Source organism: Onychomys torridus, chromosome 13, assembly GCF_903995425.1.
Source record: "Onychomys torridus chromosome 13, mOncTor1.1, whole genome shotgun sequence".
NCBI lineage: Eukaryota > Metazoa > Chordata > Mammalia > Rodentia > Cricetidae > Onychomys > Onychomys torridus.
Genome location: NC_050455.1, coordinates 25,138,822 through 25,160,410, shown reverse-complemented (window position 1 = coordinate 25,160,410; position 21,589 = coordinate 25,138,822). Strand labels below are relative to the sequence as shown.

Genomic DNA, 21,589 nt, shown 5'->3' with positions numbered 1-21,589 from the left:
TCTCTCTCTCTCTCTCTCTCTCTGTCTGTGTGTGTGTGTGTGTGTGTGTGTGTGTGTATGTGTATGGTAGTTAGGATTAAAACTCAGCATTCTACTGTTAAGATATATGCTCTGAGATATACTTTATATTTTGAGACAGTCTCACTGAATTGTCCAGGCTAGCCTTGAACTTACTCTGAGTTAGGTGGACCTTGAATTTAACAAATCTCTGGACCTTAGCCTCCTGAGTATCTGGGATTACAAACCTGTTCAACCAGGCCCCAGCTTTACTTACCTTATTAGGTAAGGTAGAAGCACTGGGCAACCACCTCAACAGAAGAAACAGACTGTAATTGGTGACCAGTTATTACCAATAGTGAATGGAATCAGTGCCTGTTGTGGGATATTTGTACACTGTGTACACTGTGTGAAGATGTATTGCTGTGATTGGTGTAATAAAAAGTTGAACAGCAAATAGCTAAACAGGATAGTATAGGTGGGACTTCTGGGCAGACAGAGAACTCTGGGAGGAAGAAGGTGGGGTCGCCAGCCAGACATGGAGAGGAAACAGGAGGTACAAGATGGAAGAGAGGTAACTCCACGTGGCAAAACATAGACTAATATAAATGGGTTAAGTTATAAGAGCTGGCTGAGACAAGCCTAACTGAAGGCCCAGCTTTCATAATTAATAATGTCTCTGTGTCATTATTTGGGGGCTTGCTGTCCTGAAGAGAAAGCTTGTTACAGGTGCCTGCCACCAAGATTGGTGACCTGAGTTTAGCCCCCAGGACCCACAGGTGGAAAGAGAGAACTGACTCCAGCAGATTGTTCTCTGACTTCACAAGTACCCACACATACAAACATGCACATGCAAGAGGAAGCAAGAAATCCTTTTTAAATTAATTGTTTAAAAATTCAAACAGGGCTGAGAGATGGCACAGAGGTTAAGAGCATTGACTGCTCTTCCAGAGGTCCTGAGTTCAATTCCCAGCAACCACATGGTGGCTCACAACCATCTGTAATGAGATCTGGTGCCCTCTTCTGGCCTGCAGTCATATATGCTGTATACATAATAAATAAATAATTTTTTTTAAATCATAAAAATTAAAATATAGACCGGGTGGTGGTGGCACATGCCTTTAATTCCAGCACTTGAGCCAGAGGATCTCTGTGAGATCATGGCCAGCCTCGTCTACACATTGAGTTCCAGGACAGCCAGGGATATATAGAGAGACCCCATATAAAAAAAAACTAAAATAAGAAGAAAAAAAGAAAGAAAGAGAAAGAGAAAAAAGAAATCTCCAGGAAAAAGAACATGAGAAAGACAGTTCCTTTTGACAAATTGCTCAGGGCTGACAAAGACAAATGTCCTTTGCCTGCCTCAGAGTAAGCTGCCATCATTTGGTCCTGGCTATGGGACAGTAGAAAGGTTTACAAAGGCAGATAACAGGGCTCCATACACCAAAGACTCACCTGATTTGCTCTGTTCAGCTCAAACGTTTGTTTCTTAGAAACAGAATCAAGGATCTCAGGTGCATTGTGACATCACTTGATTTTTTAAAATTTACTTTTATGTGTATGGGTGTTTTGCTTGCGTACATGTCTATGCTCCACTTGTTGCCTGGTGCCCTCAGAGAACGGAAGGTGTCAGGTTCCCCCAAACTGGAGTGGCAGGTGGTTGTGAGCTGTCTTCTGGGTGCTGGGAATCCAACCGAGGTCAGCCAGTGTTCTCAGAGGCTGAGCCTTCTCTCTAGCTCTGTAGCATCAATTCCTAAAAAGGAGAGGATAAAAGGAAATATATGTTTTCTTAGGAATAGCTATGGCTACTGTGCTATTAGTTTGGAAAGAATAGAGGGAATAGTTGTATGTGTGTGCCTGAAGAGTAATTTAGAACCCAAAGAGAATATCGTGTATTTAATCTGCAGAAACAAATGCCATTTTCTTCCAGCTTAAACTTTACAAAATGATATGAAAGAGCGAGAACAAAAAGTCTCATTCTCCCCACCTCCATCTCATTAAAACTATAAAAAAAATTTTTTCTCTCTTTTTAAAATTTATTTTTAGATGTATGGCTGTTGTGTCTACATGTATGTCTACCCAATGTGCAGTGCCCACAGAGGCCAGAAGAAGAATTCAGATCCCCTGGAGTTAAATATGGGTGCTGGGACTCAAACAGAGGTCCTCCGGAAGAGCAGCCAGTGCTCTTAGCCACTGAGTCATCTCTCCACCTCAAACCCCTCAAAACTATTAAAATGAGAGTTTGGAAAGATTGAGTTTGATTGGAGAGATTAATCCCAGAAGTTGGGAGCAGAGGCAGGCAGATCTCTGAGTTCAAGACCAGTCGGCTCTACATAGCTAATTCTAGGCCCATCCAGGGCTACATAAAAAGACTTTATCTCAAAAAAAATAAAATAAAATAAAATAAAGAATCCAGGTAGTGGTGACTCATGCCTTTAATCCCAGGACTTGGGAGGCAGAGCAGGAGGATCTCTGAGTTTGAGGCCAGCCTGGACTACAGAGTGAGTTCCAGGACAGCTGGGGCTACACAGAGAAACCCTGTCTCAAAAAACAAAAAAATAATGATGATGATGAAAACCAGGTGTAGTGTTTACACTCATAATCTTAACACTGTAAGGGGCTTGGGCAGGAGAATATTAAGCTGGAGGCCAGCCTGGAGCTACATTGTAAGACCATGTCTAAAGAAAAGGGACGGGGCTGGAGAGATGGCTCAGAGGTTAAGAGCATTGACTGCTCTTCCAGATGTCCTGAGTTCCCAGCACCTACGTGGTGGCTCACAACTACCTGTAATGAGATCTGGTGCCCTCTTCTGGCCTGCAGTCATACATGCTGTTTACATAATAAATAAATAAGCCTTGAAAGAAAGAAAAGGGCCAGAAGATATGGTTCATCAGTTAAGAATACTTGCTGCTCTTCCAGAAGACTGGAGTTACATTTCCAGCACAAAGGTCATGCAGCCACACCCCCACAACCATCTGTAACTCCAGCTCCAGCAATCTGACCCTCTGTTCTCTGCAAGCACACTCATGTGTGTGCACACACCCACACACACCATCTAAAAATTAGTCTTAAAAAATTAAAGACAGGGGGCTGGAGATATGGCTCAGTGGTTAAGAGCATTGGCTGCTCTTCCAGGGGACCCAGGTTCAATTCTCAGCACCTCAGGTGGCAGCTCACAACATAAATTCTAGGGGACCCAATACCCTTACACAAACATACATGCAGACAAACACCAATGCACATAAAATAACAATAAATTTAAAAAAATTTAGAGACAGCACACATCTTTGATCCCAATACTCCAGAGGCAGAGGCAGGAAGACCTCTGTGAATTTAAGGCCAACAAGTTCTGGCCAGTCTGGCTGCACAATGAGACACTGTTTAAAAAAATCCTATTCTAAAAAGAAAAGATGAGTAGGGGCCAAAGACAGTCTCTGGTGACTCCAGGCAAGTCTTCAACATTCTGTGGACTTCCTTCTCTTTGTGTATTAAGAGAATGAGCTGTACCATGCCTTGTTCACCTCACATTTTATTGGGCAGGAAGAATGGGGAAAGGTACTTGGGAAGCAAGACATCAACAATTGTAGCAGACGGCCTAGGGTGCTACCTCCCAGACCACAATTCAGAGCCAAGGCATTTGTTCACAAGCTGTGGGCTGCTGAGGACATGTGGCTGGCTGATGGTTGGCTGGTGGATGGAAGGGCCTCAGTTTTTCTTCTACATGACTATGTTCCCTTGCTTGTTACAGAAACATTCATTAATCATCATTTGGTATACATATCTCAGTGTCTCAGAGCCATTTCCTGGAGTACTCTTCATATATAGTATTTATTAATTTTGAAACAGGATCTCCTCTATCCCAGGCTAGCCTGGAATTCACAGTGTAGCCAAAGATAACCTTGCCTGCACTCCCAAGCATAGATATGTACTACCATGCCCAGTGTCATGCAGTGCAGGGGATCAAACTCAGAGATTCATGCAAGTCAGACACACTACCAAATGAGTTACATCTCTAGTCCTAACACTACAGTTTTCCTTCCTTCCTTCCTTCCTTCCTTCCTTCCTTCCTTCCTTCCTTCCTCCCTTCCTTCTTTCCTTCCTTCCTTTCTTTCTTTCCTTTCTCTCTCTCTCTCTCTCTCTCTCTCTCTGTCTCTTTCTCTCTCTCTCTTTCTTTCTGGAGCTGAGGACCTAGGCAAGTGCTCTACCACTGAGCTAAATCCCCAGCCCCTCTTTTATTCTTTCTTATGTGTGTATGCTATGTGTACTTAGATGTCTGAGTACACATATTTGTGACTGGGAATGCACATGTGTACATTTGCATGTAGAGGCCAGATGTTGACAGGCCTCTTCACTCACTCTCCACCTTATATATTCAGGCAGAGTCTCTCACCCTGTGTATTCAGGCAGGGTCTCTCACCCTGTGTATTCAGGCAGGGTCTCTCACCCTATGTATTCAGGGAAGGTCTCTCACCCTATATATTCAGGGAAGGTCTCTCACCCTATATATTCAGGCAGAGTCTCTCACCCTATATATTCAGGGAAGGTCTCTCACCCTATATATTCAGGTAGGGTCTTTCACCCTATATATTCAGGCAGAGTCTCTCACCCTATGTATTCAGGCAAGGTCTCTCACCCTATATATTCAGGCAGGGTCTCTCACTTGTACCCAGTGCTTCTTGGTCTGGCTAGTCTAGCTATCCAGCTCACCTCAGGAAATACCCATCTCCTACTTTGCCAACACTGGGATCACAAGCAGGCCCCCATGCCTACCCAGCTTTTATATGAGTGCAGGGGATCCCCAACTCTAGTCCTCAAGCTTATGGGGCAAGCGCTTTTACCCACTGAGTCATCTATGACCCCATACTACATTATTTTTTGTTTGTTTGTTTTTAGAATTTTAGACATATTGAATTTAAATTGCACTTCCAAAAGCACATGCTTTACTATGCAGCTACAGTTCAAAAAACCTATTACTGGCATAGAACTTTCCAGGTGACATAACAATGTCTAGAAGTCTTGAGTTCTGTTAGAATTGTTATTCTGCCATGGACACTTGGTTCAACTGCTTAGCATACTGGACTAATCAGGTCAAGGACATGGGTGGATTTCACTCTGTTAACTCATATGACTTCTTCATTACAAAGCCACAAATTTTCCCGACTCTGGATAATGTACTACAAATGTGAGCTGTTAGTCATAAGGTATTTATATATGGGAGGGGAGGAATGACCTGGTATTAATATCTTTGAGATTGCAAGGCTCTTACTCTGTTGCTGACACTGCAGTACTACCCTAGCTGTGATGATGTTCCTGTTGCTAAGTAACAATACTCTGGGGAGGGGTCCAGGATGAACTCATTTAACACTAAATCCTGCTCTCAGCAAACTAGGTTGGGGAGGGGCTTTGGTGGGATCCTATTTTGTATGTAAATACAAGAGTCCCGCTCTGACAGGAAATCCGAGTGCAGCCCTCTGCTGCTCCTGTAGTTTCCCTAAGCTTACATCTCTTCCTTGATGTCTAGACAACAGGATGATGACCATTTACAAGACAACTTCCTCCCTTTTCTTATACAAGACTACACAGTTCTAAAGCAGGAAGTTGGCTCTCTCTCTCTCTCTCTCTCTCTCTCTCTCTCTCTCTCTCGTGTGTGTGTGTGTGTGTGTGTGTGTGTGTGTGTGTGTGTGTGTGTGTTTTAGAATGCCTTATTTCTTTGCTCAACCTATAAGAAAGCAAGCAACACACCAGCTCAGGTACAAAGGCCCTAACCAAAAGAAGAAAAATTTACCCAATATTTCTTCTTTCAGTCCTGGATGGGGCAAACCTCACATCAGTATCTCTAAAAACAAATATTTTAAATGTGGTGGATAAAACTGATAGGAAACTGTCTGCAGGCCCCCTTTCTCTTACTCTGGACCATATTTCCTAAAGCCAGGCTAGTCCTACTAAATTCTAAAAAAATTAAAAAACAACAACCTCTCCCCCCCCAAAAAAAAACCCCAAAAAACAAATAAACTTGTGGTCCTGATTGCCAGCCACCTGGATTATGTGAACATTCTCCTTTCCCCTGCAACTTTCACACCTATTTCCTTCCCGAGAACTGGCTTGGAGATCCCCGTTCTCTTCCCTTATTTCCCTCCCAGAAGTTCTGTTATTTTTGTTTTTAAATTATGTGTATATGTGCATGTGTGTGTGGTTGTGCATGTGAATGCAGCTGCCCATGAAGGCCAGAAGAGGATGTGGGATGCCCTGGAGCTGGAGTTACAAGTGGTTAGGAGCCACCTGACATGGTGCTGGGAACTGACCTCTGCAAGAACAGTACATGCTTTTAACCTCTGAGCAACTCTTCAGCCCACCTCTGGGACTACTTTGCTCTGGCTACTGGTTGCTTTCCCTTGGCTCCTTCACCTCATACAAACACAGATGTTGACTGATGGTAATGACTTCTGCTGCTAAGTGATTGGTGAATATAAGCAGCAACTGGCACAGAAGTGTTGTTAGTGTTGGGGTTTGGAGTTCTAAATTTGTCCAAGTGATATAATCAGAAACAGATGAATCCAGAAATGTCAGTAGAGGCATAAAGGAGTCAATGGGTACATTTTCATGGTAATTATCTGAGGTTGCAATGTCACTGCCACCCCCCCTTTTTTTATTTTACTGGGAGGTTTCAGAGAATGGGGAGTGAGTGCTCCTCAGGAAGCCTCAGTTTTCCAATTTTGCCCAACACTCTTAAACCTAGACTCTGAACCCAAGTGACTTCATAATTCATGGTACTTCTCAGTCTAGCCAGAAACTTGTCAGTTGGTGGTGCTCAGACATCTGTGATTACGCTGTGCCCTGAGAATCCAAGGCAGTACACTATCTCAGCTGGCCATCTTCTAGAAGCAGGCTACCTACAATCCCCAAAGCAGAAAACCTTTTTATGTATAATCATCAGATGCATGCTCCTGACTGGGCCACTAGTGGATCCTTCAGGACAGGCTTCTGTCTTCTTGTTTGTGAGCCTAGCCTTGAACCACTGAGCCATCTCCCCTGCCCAGTTCATCTTCTGTTAACATATTGGCACCTGAAATATATGAGGCCTAGGGCCTCAGAGTTGGAACTTCAGCTTACCTCATGGTTTGGATGCTTTTGTCTTTCAAGTTTAAGAGTATAACGTAATCCACCTGGTTGTGATACACAGTCCTTCCCCTTCACTTTGTCATGCTTTTTTGTTTGAGACAAGGTCTCATTGTGTATCTCAGGCTGACCTCAAACTAGGATCCTCCTGCTTTAGCCTCCTGGGTGCTGGTACAGCAGATGTTTTCTGCCACATTTTTTTTTTTTTTTTTTTAAGACAAGGTCTCCTGTATCCCAGATTGCCTGAACTCTTGATTCTCCTATTTCCTCTCTTATGCTGAGATAAACATGTGATTCACTATGCCTGGCTTATCCTTTGATCTTTTTTGAAATCAGGAGTGGAAAAGATCATTAACTTTAGTAGCTGGAGCCAGATGCTAGGACATAGGGGAAATTGGCTTCCTATCCCTTTTTGGAAGTGTTATTCTTTTTTTCCTATTTGTAGTAATAATAACGGTCTGATATACAGGCATGGGGACCTAGTTAGACATACTGGAGACTATGATGTGTGCCTAATAAGCACTACACTGTTTGGGTTCAGGGCTAGGCATCCCCATGTTCACCTCACTTTCCCAACAGCCTAAGTAGCTGGTGGTTGACAGCAAAATTGAAATTAGTTTTCTTGAATGAGAGCTAATCAAATTCCAGGTACTTTTTTTTTTCCAGATAATTTTCTGAAATCCTGATCATTTTGCCTTTTTGCAGACCTCATTTTTGACTTGGTGATTAGATTAGGTTTAGTGATTTCAATCTCATCACCTTACTCTGAGGATGAGTAAGGGAGCAAGGAGACCAGAGATTCTCCAGTGAATCATGTGAAAGAATTGCTTTGATTCTTTGCGAGACTATGTGAAAACCACAAGAAACTCTGTCCCCTTCCTCCCATTTCCTCTTTACAAACCTCTTAGAGCTGGCCCTTCAGAAAAGGAAACGGGCCAGCGAAAGGATTGGGAAAGAGGAGAGAAGCCTCAGAGGCTCATGAGTAGACGGGAATGAAGTAAAAACAAGGAATGGCAAAGAGAGGGCTCTGATGGCAGTCCCCAAACTTACCGTCCCCGTAATGGTCCCTCTGATACCTAAGGAACTTGGATGGGAGGAGCCCAAACTACTGTCTAACATTAAATTCATCCTACTTTTTTTGGGGGGGGGCATTAAACTTCCTAGGGTTGAGTTTAGCCTTCCCCAAACCATCTTTCTATCTCCAGGGCCTAGCATAGACTTTCACACATTATAGGCACTGGCAGATTTTTTTTTTTTTTGGGGGGGGGGGTTTCCGAGACAGGGTTTCTCTGTGTAGTTTTGGTGCCTGTCCTGGATCTTGCTCTGTAGACCAACCAGGCTGGCCTCGAACTCACAGAGATCCGCCTGCCTCTGCCTCCCGAGTGCTGGGATTGCAGGCGTGCGCCACCACGGCCGGCATTGGTAGATTCTTAAGATGGCCATTCCTGAGGGTGTAAATGTCGCGGGTGGGCCTACAGTGTGTGAAGCCGTTGCCTCGCAGGATCTTCGTACGCTGTCAGGATCAGGCAGGAGAGAAGCCACTGTCCTCAGCTACAGTCTGAGTCAGAGCCAGCAGCCACGCCGCCGACACCGGGCAACCGAACCCTACAAGGCTCACTCGGGGGTGCGGCCTCTTCACGTCCCTGCAGCTCTGCGTCTCTCGCGCGGGCCCCGCTGGGACTTGTAGTCGCGTAGCACTGCAGCCCACTCGGGCTAAACTACAATGACCGGCGTGCCCCGCGCTCCGCGCCCCTTCTCTTTCAGCCTCCGGGACTTGCGAAGCTCCGCCGACCTGCTGACCGAAAACCGATATGGCGGCCACTCTGGGCAGCGGGGAGCGCTGGACCCAAGGTACCAGGTCCCCGACTGAAGGGTGGGACGAGGCAGCATTCGGAGAGATGAGGGATGCGGCGTCCTGGGATCCTAAGGCTGAGATCCTGGGCCAGATGGAGGCTTGTGGGAAGATGCTAAGCCTGAGTAGGGTTCGGGTAGGGCCCGGGGCAGAGGCCGGGGACGCCGGCTCCGGCTGAGGCTGTGGTCGTCACCCGCTACGACTGGTTTCCTCAGAGCCCCCCGCCCCGCCCCGGCCGTGCCCCGTCCAGAGCCCGCGGCTGCCGGCCGGTCTTGGCCTCGGTGATGCGAAGGCTCTTAGGATGCTGAGTAGCTGCCCTGCCCTGTATGGATAACTCCTCTACGTGAGGCCACCTGACTCTCAGTCCCGGGTTGATCCTGCCCCTCAAGGCCTCATCGAGGCCAGTAGGCTGTCTGTCCTTTTCCATCCTACGGTCAGGCAGGAAGCTTGGACCCCAATACCTATCATATGTCCTGCGTTATGCTGATTCTGCAGGGGGAATCTGACAGACGCGGGTCCCCGAGCTCACAGAACTGTCAATCCACTGAGAGAGTTTGGCCGGTTAACAGCCTTTTACAAAACACAGCCAGTAAGTTGCTGGGTTTCCACAGCGAGGTTGGGGGTTTGGGTTGCACACGGATAAGGTACCCAAACACAGCTTGGGTGTCAAAAGAAGCTGCGTGGAGAAAAACGTTACATGTAAAGATATGAAGGATACCTTAAAGGAAGAATGTCAAGGGGGTGCCACTGGAGGATCTTAAGTAGGAGAGAAAGATGTTTTTAAAGCCTTTCGGGTCTTCTGACGAGACAGGAGTGGCCTGTCCTCGCTGGCTTGCTTTGTACATTTTGTAGGTGTCAGGACTTTTGAATCCTCTTGCACTAAACTATATTTTTGTGGCTAGGAATTGGTCTCACCCATAAAGCCCCTGATATGCCTACCAGTGTCTTGGTTCGTATTAGTTCTACAAGTGTTCCTTTAATATTTATTTATTTATTTATTTATTTATTTATTTATTTATTTATTTATTTATTTTTGAGCTGAGGATCGAACCCAGGGCCTTGCGCTTGCTAGGCAAGTGCTCTACCACTGAGCTAAATCCCCAACCCTCCTTTAATTAAAAAAAAAAATATTTATTTTATCTTTAATTATGTGTATGTGGGGGAAGGAATATGTGCCTGGGAGTTCAGGTGCCTTTTGAGGCCAGAGGCATCAGATCCACCCGGAGCTGGAGTTACGAGAGGTTTGAGCTGCCATATGGGTGCTGGGAACCAAATTCAGGTCCTCTACAAGAGCTCTTAGCTTGTGAGCCATCTCTCCAGCTCCTACAAATGCTAGTCTAAAAGAATTAAACTACTCCATTCCTTTTTGTTTGTTTTGTTTTGTTTGTTCATTTTTGAGACAGCATCTGTCTGTGCTTTAAAATTTAAGGTAGGAGACATTGCAAGCAAAGTATTATTTTATGAGCAATGTCGCCTCTGTCCATGTAGCACAAAGAAATGGGCCTCTCTCCACACTGCACTAAAGGCAAGGTATTGGGTAGAGGCCTCACAAGCCCTTCATCTGTATCTAAGAGCATTTGGTGAATGAGCACTGTTTAATATGGTGAAAATTTGGGGCATTGTGTTTCTGGCATTTAAAATTTGTTCTTGGGTACACCTTGTATATCCTGTATAGTACCCCAGGGAAGATGTTTGTTGGAGTTTTGAATGGAAACTTTGAAGTGTCCATGATGTCTTTAGTCATCTAAAGACACTACTTCACACTTCTTTGCGCTTATCTACAAGCTGCCTCACGGAGAGCTAAGGCAAGTAGCAGAAGTGTAGAGCTGGACATAGTTTCATATGGCTGTAATTCCAACACTGGGTTTATGGATTTTAGGCTAGCCATAGTGAGACCCCATCTCCACAAAAGTAAACCAAAGTCTAAGTTGGTTTGAACTGGAGGTTGATTGGCTGTTGTTTTGCAGCTTACTTTGATGCAATTAGAAGAAACAAATACCCAGAAGATAGACGACCTGGCAGCCATGATCCCTGTGGTTGCTGTAACTGCATGAGGGCACCAAAGGAAAACAAGTCTGAGAATGAGTGGAATCAGACCCGACAGGGAGAGGGGAGCTCCACTTATACAGAGGAACAGCTACTTGGGGTACAAAGGTAAGCCTGCAGTACAGGGGTCCTCAACCTTCCTAATGCTGCAACCCTTTAATACAGTTCCTCCGGCTGTGGTGACCCCCATCGTAAAATTATTTCTGTGCTACTTCATAACTGTAATTGTGTTACTGTTGTCTGGATATCTGAATCGTATGCAGGATATCTGATATGTGACCACTGTGAAAGGGTCATTCAAGCCCCAAAGGGGTCACGACCCACAGGTTGAGGACTGCTGTTGTAGTAGGATTAAATAAGGGATTTTTATATAAAGAGCTTAAAAGAGTGTCTGTGTCAGGATGGGCTATGTAACTGCTGACCTGCGTCACCACCATTTTTCTTTAGGTTTATTTATTATTTTATGTGTGTAGATGTTTTCCCTGCATTTATGCTCAGGGCTTTGGACGCTGGAACAGGAGTTACAGGTAGGCAGTTTTGAGCCTCCATGTGGTTACTGGGAATCAAACCCGGGACCTTTGGAAGAGCAGCCAGTGCTCTTAGTCACTGATTCATCTCTCCAGCCCCCATTATCCTATTATTGAAAGACACTAGCTTCTTGACTTCAGATAAAAGACTGGGTAAGAATGGAGTATTAGAATATAATGTGAGTTGTGTGGTTTGCTTTAAGAGAAGCTGAGAAAACAAAGTAAGAAATAGCAAGGGCCAGGAATGTAACTCAGTAGTAGAGAGAGCTTTGCCTTCTATGCATTGAAGCCCTAGGTTTGATCTCCAGTACATTAAAAAAATTAAAAAGATGTCTTCCAGTCAGGTGTGACATTCTAGGCTTGTAATTCCAACTGCTCAGGAGACTGGGAGCAGAGGTTCGAAAGGCTAAGGCCAGTCTGGACTACAAAATTAGTTCAAGGCCATACTAGGCAACTAGGGAGACCCAGTCTCAAAAAGAAAGTGAAAAGAGGACTGGGGATATAGTTCACTGGTGGAGTGCCTGCCTAGCATTGGGACCCTGGGTCCACTCCCCAGAACCACAAAGCAAACAAACAAAAAAGAAACCAGAGGGTAGGCATGGTGCCATAAGTCTATTGTTACAGAACTGAAGTTGAAGCAGGAATATCTGGGGTTTGCAACTCTTGGCAAAAAAAAAAACAAAAAAAAAAAACCTACATAAAATGGATAAAGGGACTAATACAAGAGTAGATATAAATGAAGTAGAAAATAGAAAACAATAGAGAAAAACCAAAGGTTAAATTGACTCTTTAAATGTCAACAAAATTGATGAAGTTTTAATTATACTCCAATGACTAAAATCAGGAATGAGGCATTAGGCATGCCTGGTTGTGCAAACCTGTAATCCCAGCACTCTGGAGCAGGAGGAATAGGCAACTACCAGGGTGGCCAGAGCTACATAAGGAGCTGTGTGCTCCTTAACACACAGACATACACAAAATTAGGCCCGATAAGAGAGGACACCACTACCCTTTTTTTATTATTAATTTTACTTTATGTGTCTGTGTGTGGGTTTGTGCACATGAGTGCAGATACCCACAGAGACCTGAAGAGGGCGTTAGATCCCCTGGAGATGGAGTTATAGGCAGCTGAGAGCCACCTGATGCTGGGAGTGTGAGTTTGAGGCCAGCTGTCTATATAGCAAGACAAGGCCTGTAAGAGCTACAGAGTAAGCAGCTCTCTCCTTGTTGTTGTTGTTTGTTCTGTGTGCTGGGATTAAGGCGCCACTGTACCCTAGGAGACTTTGTTTGGTTTGGGTTTGTTTGTTTGTTTGTTTGTTTTTTGGCTTTTCCAAGACAGTTTCTCTGTTTAGCCCTGGCGGTTCTGGAACTTGCTCTGAAGAACAGGCTGGCCTTGAACTCAGAGATTCACCTGCTTCTGCCTCCTGAGTGCTGGATTAAAGTTATGTGCCTCTACTGCCCAGCAGCCCTGGGAGACTCTGTCTAAAAAAAAAAAAAAAAAAAAAAGGAAGAAAGAGAGGAAAATCACATGGAATGGAGATGGAAGGGACCCAGAATAGCCAATACAGTTTTTAAAAGAGATCAAAGTTGGATGAGTAATGCTTTAAATTTTAAACTTACTTCAAAACTGCAACAATGAAGACCATCTGACAGATGTGAGGACGAACATGTAGCTCAGTGGAATAGGCTGAGAGTCCAAAAATAACCCTCGTGTTTATGGGCCCTGATTTTTTACTGCTGTTGTGTTTAGATAAGATTTCACTTTGTAGACAGACTGGTTCCAAGACAGACTTACTCCCAGTAAGTCTTCTGCCTCAGCCTATCAAATGTTAGCAATGCCAGGTGACATGTACCACTGAGCCTAGCTCTGGTCCATTCTTTGTTGACAAAGTGCCCAGACATTTTAATGGAGGAAAGAACAGTCCTCAGTAAATGTTTAGACAACTGAATATTCACATGAAAAGGAGGAACTTGGACCCTAGCCTCATGGACACAGAAAACCAATTCAGGGCAGGTGTGGGGAGTGATGCTATTTTAAATCCAGCACTTAAGCAGGGGTGAGGGCTGGGAATTTAGCTCAGTGGTAGAGCGCTTGCCTAGCAAGCACAAGGCCCTGGGTTCGATCCTCAGCTCAAAAAAAAAAAAGAGTGTATTAGGGCTGGAGAGATGGCTCAGAGGTTAAGAGTGCTGCTTACTCTTCCAAAGGTCCTGAGTTCAATTCCCAGCAACCACATGGTGGCTCACAACCATCTGTAATGAGATCTGACGCCCTCTTCTGGTCTACAAGGATATGTGCAGACAGAACACTGTATACATAATAAATAAATCTAAAAAAAGAAGCAGGGGTGGGTGGATCTCTGTGAGTTTCAGGGCAGCTAGGGCTACACAATGAGCCTAGTTTCAGAAAGAAAGAGGGAGAGGAAGAAAGAAAATGTAATTTTAAATAAGATGAAGAGTGAGAAAGGAAAACATCTGATGTTGATCTCTGGTCTGGATATATATACACACACACAGGAAGTCATTCTCCACTACATGGAGAGTTGGAGCCCAGGCTGGACTACATGAGATTCTATCTGGAAAAAAATAGAAAAGACCAAGCATAGTATGCATGCTTTTAATCCCAGCACTTGGGAGAGAGACAGAGGCAATTGGATCTTTATGAGTTAGAGGACAGACTGGTCTACATAGAAAGTTCCTAGACAGCCAGAACTACATGGAAAGACCCTGTCTCAAAACAAAACAGAACCCCTCCCTATCTCCCTGCAGTGAGAACCATATAACAATTTTGATAGATAGCCATAGGGCAGATGTGAGAGCACACATCTGTAATCTCAACGTGTGAGGAATGGAGGATTAAGACTTCAAGGCCAGCCGTAACTACATAGTGAGCTCCAGGCTGCCCTGGGCTACTTGAGATGCTGTCTCAAGAAAACCAAATAAGATAGCTAGCTAATTCCTCCAGCTTTGCTGTTCTTTAGTTCACTTTCAGGATCTTAGCCCCCTGATATGAATATAGGAGGGTACACCCAGGAGCTGTGTGAAGTGCTGAGGTCTGGGTAGGAAGATTTGAATGTTTCATAAATGGGTTCATTATTTCTGTTAGGTTTGTTTTGGGGCTCACAGGTTGGAGAATGTATTGTTTGGCTACTAGTTATACAAATAGAGCCTCTGTAGATATACATACTTTTAATTTTTTTCTTTTTAGAATCAAGAAGTGCAGAAATTACTATGAAATTCTGGGTGTTTCTCGAAATGCCAGTGATGAAGAGCTTAAGAAAGCGTACAGGAAGCTTGCCCTGAAGTTTCACCCTGACAAGAACTGTGCTCCTGGAGCAACAGACGCCTTCAAAGGTTTGCCCTTGAACCCATGTATTGGTGAAATTATTAAGGCCACTCCACGTAATTAAAAGGGAGGTTTATTTTGTGGGCTAACTTACAAATGAAGGGATAGGTTGCAGGGTCTGGCAAAGGTATGGCGCAGTCTGGCGGTGTTCTCTGGAGAACTCTGCTCGGTCTACCTCCAACGTCCAGCATCCCAGAACCAAGAGAGAGACCTCCCGATCCTGGGTCTTCCGCTTCCTCCTCCACCCCGCCTTGTGGGCGTGACCATTACCGAAGCCTCAATGGGGGTTGGAACTTCCAGGCCAATGCTGGGATGGCTATCCACTACACCCATGCCTGTCTGCCCTTGTGGTGTTGGTAGCAAATTTGTTTGTTTTCAAATATTTTATTATATTTATTTATCTTAGTAGGGGGCACATGCATGGAGGTCAGAGAACAACTTTTTTTTTTTTTTTTTTTTTGGTCTTTTTTGAGACGGGGGTTCTCTGTAGCTTTGGAGCCTGTCCTGGACTAGCTCTGTAGACCAGGCTAGCCTTGAACTCCCAGAGATCCACTTGGGATCTCTGCCTCCCAAGTGCTGGGATTACAGGCGTGCGCCACCACCCCGGCGAGAACAACTTTTGAGAAACAGTTCTCTCTTTCCATTCTGTGGGTCCCAGGAATCAAGCTCAAGGTCATCAGGCTTGGCAGCAAGTACCTCTTACCCTCTGTCTTAGTTAGGGTTTCTATTGCTGTGAAGAGACACCATGACCATGGCAGCTCTTATGAAGGAAAACATTTAATTGAGGAGGCTTACAGTTTCACAGGTTCAATCCATTATCATGACGGGGAGAATGGCAGCGTGGAGGTAGACATGGTGTTGGCTACATCTTGATCAAAAGTTAACAGGAAGTGGACTGAGACAGTGGGCGGTATCTTAAGCATATATGAGACCTCAAAGCCCTCCTCCACAGTGACACACTTCCTTCAACAAGGCTACACCTCCTAATAATGCCACTTCCTTTGGGGGCCATTTTCTTTCAAACCACCACATTCTACTCTCTGGCCCCCAAAGAGTTGTAGCCATATCACAATGCAAAAATTGCATTCAGTCTAATTCCAAAAGTCCCCATAATCTATAACAGTTTCAAACTTATTTAAAAATCTAAAGCTCAAAGTCTATTCTGAGATTCATGCAATCTCTTAAGTGTAATCCCTGTAAAATCAAAATAAAAAAAGAGATCACATACTTCCAACATATAACGGCACAGAATATACATTACCATTCTAAAACATAGGGAAAGGAACACAGTGAGGCAATACTGGACCAAACAAAGACTAAAAACCAGCTAAGTAAACTCCAAACTCTGCATCCTCATGTCTGTTGTCAAACTGCTCTTCAGATCTCTAATTACTTTCAGTTTTGTTGACTGCAACACACTTCTTTCTCCTGGGCTGGTTCCACTCCCTGTTAGCAGCTTTCCTCAGCAGGTATCCCAAGGCTCTGGCATTTCTCCAAGGCAATCCAGGTTTCATCTTCACACAATAGCCTCTCTAGACCTCCATGCAGGGACATCCCTGACACATGCCTAGCCTATTAAGAGAACAACTTCCTCCAAGGTGTTGATATGATCCTGAAGGCCACTATCAATTTGTTCCTGTAGCATAAGTGCCACAGAAAAGTTGGAAACTTGATCAGCGTGAGTGACAGTGTGAACATGCTGAACCAGAGCAGCTGTAGACGTAAAACTGGCCACAATACCTCCTAGAACTGTGACCCCTGAGACTAAGGCAGCAGCAAACCGCTTAGGTCGTAAGAGAGCAGAGGAGATCTGATCTAGGACTTGTAGCCAGGAATAGCATACCGAGGATTAGAACTCTTAACAGGCAGAAGGACGTACGGTGTCTAATTAAAACATAACATCATAGGAAGAAGCAGCAGTAATGCAGTTAGTAACTTTACAACACAGACAAGGAAGTCTAAAGGAACCATGTCAGTCATAAGAAGTAAGAGAACCTCGAGGTCCTTGACAAAGGATAGCAGAGGAACCTCCAACAGAAGTACAAATAGATTAGTAATAACCAGGCCCATACAAAGAGTGATACAACAGAGCTTTATGAGAAGCAGCAAAGAGGAAATAAATCCTTTTGTAAAGGACATTTACAGAGAGGGGTGGAATAAAGTTGGAGTAGGCCAACAACGGGTATACCAAGTACTAAAAGTTTGAGGGAAGAAGGATTGAGGGTCATAAATACATTTTTGTTTCTTAGATTCAAAATATGTTTTATAGTCAAAGCTAGGATTATTAACTGACCAGTCAGTAATGGTAAAAGAGGCATTAAAAGGATGAGAATGAAGGCCGGCCCATGGTAGCAGATGCCTTTAATCCCAGCACTCGGGAGGCAGAGGCAGGCGGATCTCTGTGAGTTCAAGGCCAACATGGTTTACAGAGTGAGTTCCAGGACAGGCACCAAAACTACACAAAGAAATCCTGTCTCAGAAAACCAAAAAAAAAAAAAAAGAAAGAAAACCACTTAGGAAAAGTTTCTATAGAGGAACTATGTGTCCATGCATTATCCAGTGTGGAAGGATCAGCACAATTAGGGTGTCAGGCAGGAAGCATAATTTGTAGAGCCCAAAGATACTTATGTTTGTTTTCAGAGGTAATGGTTATTCCACCAGGAAAATCAGCAATCAAAGTATGTTGGGTAAGCAAGAAATTACCAGTAACTGGGGAAGCAGGATCAGTGTGAAAACAAATGGGCAATGAATCAGAAACACCTTGGTATGTAATATTAACACACTCCTGATAGAACAAATATTCACTGCTCTCTCCTCCCATAAGATCCATAGCATCGGCCATAACTTTAACAGAAGTGAAGTCCCATCTTGTAAGATGAAAGATAGGAGAGTCAGGTAAATAAGCCAGTATGTGGCTGCATCACAGCCAGGAAGGGAGAGTAATAGTACCTCAATTGTAATTAGAGACACCATAGCAAAAAAGCAGATTCCCTGGTGTGCGCAGCAGCGTCTGAGTTTCGATCAAACTTGCAGTACGATTGCTGAGCGACTTCAGTTTTCCCCAAGTTGGTACCTAGAAGCGTTGCACAAGTGCCAGGGTGGGAATGCAGATGAAGTATGTTAAGAGCCAAGCCAAAGATTCAGCTGAGCAAGGTGGAGGAGGAGTGCCTGTCTGCGCAGAGGCAGGGGGAGGATCAGGAGTGTTGTCTGCTGAGTCCAAGTGCGAGAAAATGGTTGGGGTGGATCAGAGGCAAGTCCACAATAAGGCCTGATGAGTGGATCCCAGATCCAGATAAGTGAGTCTGCATTCTATGGAAAAACACAAGCATCTCCTCAACCCAGAGCTGGCAATACATCAGGACCTTACCATGTTCCTGTGAGCAAATCACACCATTTTACCAAAGGTTTTGGGGGCATGGAAGACTCGGGCTCCCAGTGTCTTAAGCACATAGATAGGGGAAGTCCCCAGTTCCTCTTTATTGAGATGATTTAGAACAAAAAGAGCAGGTGGGGAGTGGTATTTAAGTTCACCTCTTGTAACCTAAAAACACATGCTTTAAGGGTCTGATAGGCTTTTCCCATAATGGCCTGACCCTGTGGGTTATAGGGAATACCAGTAGTATGTTTTATATTAAATGTCAAACAAATTTGTAAAGGTCTTATTAGTATAAGCAGGAGCATTGTCTGTTTTTAGCTGTTGTGGCATACCCAAATATGAAAAACAAAAAAATGTTGAACCATATCTTTTGTAGCCTCTCATTGTACAGAGGCGACAATGATGTGGGAGAAGGTATCCACTCACACATGAACAAAATAAAAGTTTGCCAAACGGAGGAACATGAGTAACATCCATGTTAGGCCCGAGTCTTGGAGATTTACTCCTATAGAAGAGAATGATGGGTTTCTGGACAAATGGCACATGGACAGACCATTTGCCAGACAGCTTCTCTTGTTAGACCAAATTGATAGCATAAAGCACAGGAGTTTTGATGATGAATTTTATGCCTAGCAACAGCTTGTTCTACAGCTGATCAAACAGGGCCTCATAGCAGGATCAGCCAGCCAATTACCCACTGTCAGGACCCAGGCAGATTAGAGTGTGCCCAGAAATGACTTACAAAGTATGGGAGGTTCTAGTGTAATAAGTTTGTGATGTAGATAAAAGTGAAAATGGATTTGTTTAGAGCCAGAGTAGCAGTTTCAATAGTCAGGAAAAGTTTGGCTACACATTGTGAATCAGAATAAAGATTAAAAGAACACTGTTAGTGAAAGCAAAGTTTACAGCAATTAGTTCTGTCCTTTGTGGAGAAAGTTCAGAAGTTTCTTGAGTAAAGATTCCATCATTAATAATGGTCACAGCCTTGCCTTTTGCTGATCCATCAGTAAAGACTAGAGCTGCATTGGGCAAAAACTCAGTAGAACAGTATGAGGGAAAAATAACCTGTTGGCTTTTTAAGAATTGTTATAAATGCTGGGCGGTGGTGGCGCACGCCTGTAATCCCAGCACTTGGAAGGCAGAGGCAGGTGGATCTCTGAGTTCCTGGTCTACAGAGCTAGTCTAGTCCAGGACAGGCTCCAAAGCCGCAGAGAAACCCTGTCTTGAAAAACCAAAAAAAAAAAAAAAAAAAAAAAAGAACTGCTATAAAGAGTGACTAGGCAAGTCATGTAAGATCTGCCAAACTTCTAAATGCAAGAAGTGTTCAGTCAGTTGTTCATTATTATAAGGCACTATGATATTAGAAACATCCCTACCTATTATTTCCTTACTGTGCTTGCATTCTTTGGAAATCACAAGGGCCACCAGAGTAACATAGGAGGTAACAGTTTTTCCAGGAGTGACAGGTAGATGGATCCATTCCAAGGGACCATTCTGCCATAGCACACCCATGGGTGCTTGAGCAGTGGGCAATACTATTAGATTCCTTAGTTCCCATGGTTCATCCAGTTTTGTCCTCTGTAATGCTGTTTATTAATAGCCTGCTACACAAATGTTAGTGCATTTTTCTTCATCAGTTAAGGAACGTGGAGACCTATGGTTGGAATCACCTTTGAGGATATCAAACAAGGGCTTAAGCTCCTCAGTGGTTAACTTAAGAAAAGGTCAAATCCAATTAACTTCTAAAATGTTTTTAAAATCATTTAATGTAGTTAATTTGCTTAAAATAAGATTTAAAGCTTGATGGTCCACAGTATCTGAATAAATAATTCTCCCTAAATAGAAGACAGGAGGCTCTACCTGTATTTTCTCAGGAGCAATTGACAGGTCAAAACTGGTGAGTTGACTAACAGTAATTTGTAAGACATTTTGTAAGAAAGCTTGATCTGGGTGAGCTAAAAGATTATCATCCATATAATGGACCAGGTATATGTCTGGATAAGTGAGTCTAACTTTTGTAAGTGCCAAATCAACAAGTTCTTGGCATAATGTAGGACTATTCTTTATTCCTTGGGGAAGAATTTTCCAATGAAAGTGTCTATAAGGCTGCTTTAAATTTACAGATGGAAAACAAAAGCAAATCTTTTTCTATCTACAGAAGCAAGGGGGATAGAGGAAGAAACAATCCTGTAAATCTATAGCTATTATATTATACCCTTTGGGGAGAAGAGAGGCCAGGCTGAAGGACTCCCATGGTTTCCACAGTTTGATTGATTTTTCTGAGGTCCTGTAATAGTCTTATTTTCCTGATTTAAAAAAAAAATTTTTTTTGCCGGGCGTTGGTGGTGCATGCCTTTAATCCCAGCACTTGGGAGGCAGAGACAGGCGGATCTCTGTGAATTTGAGGCCAGCCTGGTCTACAAAGTAAGTTCCAGGAAAGGCGCAAAGCTACACAGAGAAACCCTGTCTCAAAAAAACAAAAAAAGAAAAAGAAAAAGAAAAAAAAGAAAAGAAAAAGAAAAAAAAATTGGAGCTGGGCAGTGGTAGCTTATGCCTTTAATCCCAGCACTTGGGAGGCAGAGGCAGGAAGATCTCTGTGAGTTCCAGGCCAGCCTGGTCTACAGAGTAAGTTCTGGGAAAGGCTCCAAAGCTACAGAGAAACCCTGTCTCAAAAAAATCTAAAAAAAAAAAAAAAAAAAAAGAATTGTTTTGCAATGATCCCAATTAAAAATCCCAATACCCTAAGCCATGTCATTATATTTCTATCGGATATAATCTTCCTTGGCCATTTTTTTCTAATCCCTTTTGGGGTTCTTATTCCATTTGTAACATCTAAGAAGAGACAATTTTGTCAGAGCTTACCAAAAGAAGGCCCATTTGTTCCAGAACACTACATCCCCATAAAGAGAAGGGGAGTGCTGGAATTCAAAGGGAGTAAAAGTCCCTTTATTATCACCATCTTCCCAGTGTAAGGCTTGTGAGATTTTAGCTTGTGAGGGGCCTGTCCAATTCCATATAAAATGGAGGGGTGGTGGTAGTAGACCACTTTTGTGGCCAATCCTTTCCTGCTATATAAGAGATATTAGCGCCCCCCCCCCCCCCCCGTATCCACAAGCCGTATATTTCTTTTTCTTGTGTTTTTAAGGTTTTAAAAGGCCTTGACTGCTGGGTAGTAATGGCGCACACCTTTAATCCCAACACTCAGGAGGCAGAGCCAGGCAGATCTCTGTGAGTTGGAGACCAGCCTGGTCTACAGAGCGAGATCCAGGACAGGCACCAAAACTACACAGAGAGGGCCGGAGTGGGGAGGACAGGGGAACCCATGGCTGATG

The 21,589-nt window shown here is 43.8% G+C and overlaps 1 protein-coding gene across 2 annotated transcripts in view; it reads left to right on the top strand.

Annotated features, from left to right (window-relative positions):
• Nucleotides 1–8,831: 8,831 nt before the first annotated feature.
• Dnajc18 (DnaJ heat shock protein family (Hsp40) member C18) overlaps nt 8,832–21,589 on the top strand; it is a 37,444-nt gene continuing 24,686 nt past the window's right edge. Inside the window, exons 1-4 of one of the 2 annotated variants that reach the window (XM_036204841.1) lie at nt 8,833–8,964; nt 9,461–9,554; nt 10,933–11,119; nt 14,744–14,889. In XM_036204841.1, coding sequence (XP_036060734.1) covers nt 11,016–11,119; nt 14,744–14,889 — 250 coding nt within the window. In that variant the 5' untranslated portion in view covers nt 8,833–8,964; nt 9,461–9,554; nt 10,933–11,015. Of the gene's footprint in view, nt 8,965–9,460; nt 9,555–10,932; nt 11,120–14,743; nt 14,890–21,589 lie in introns of both variants that reach the window. The other variant, XM_036204840.1, reaches the window with a different exon arrangement.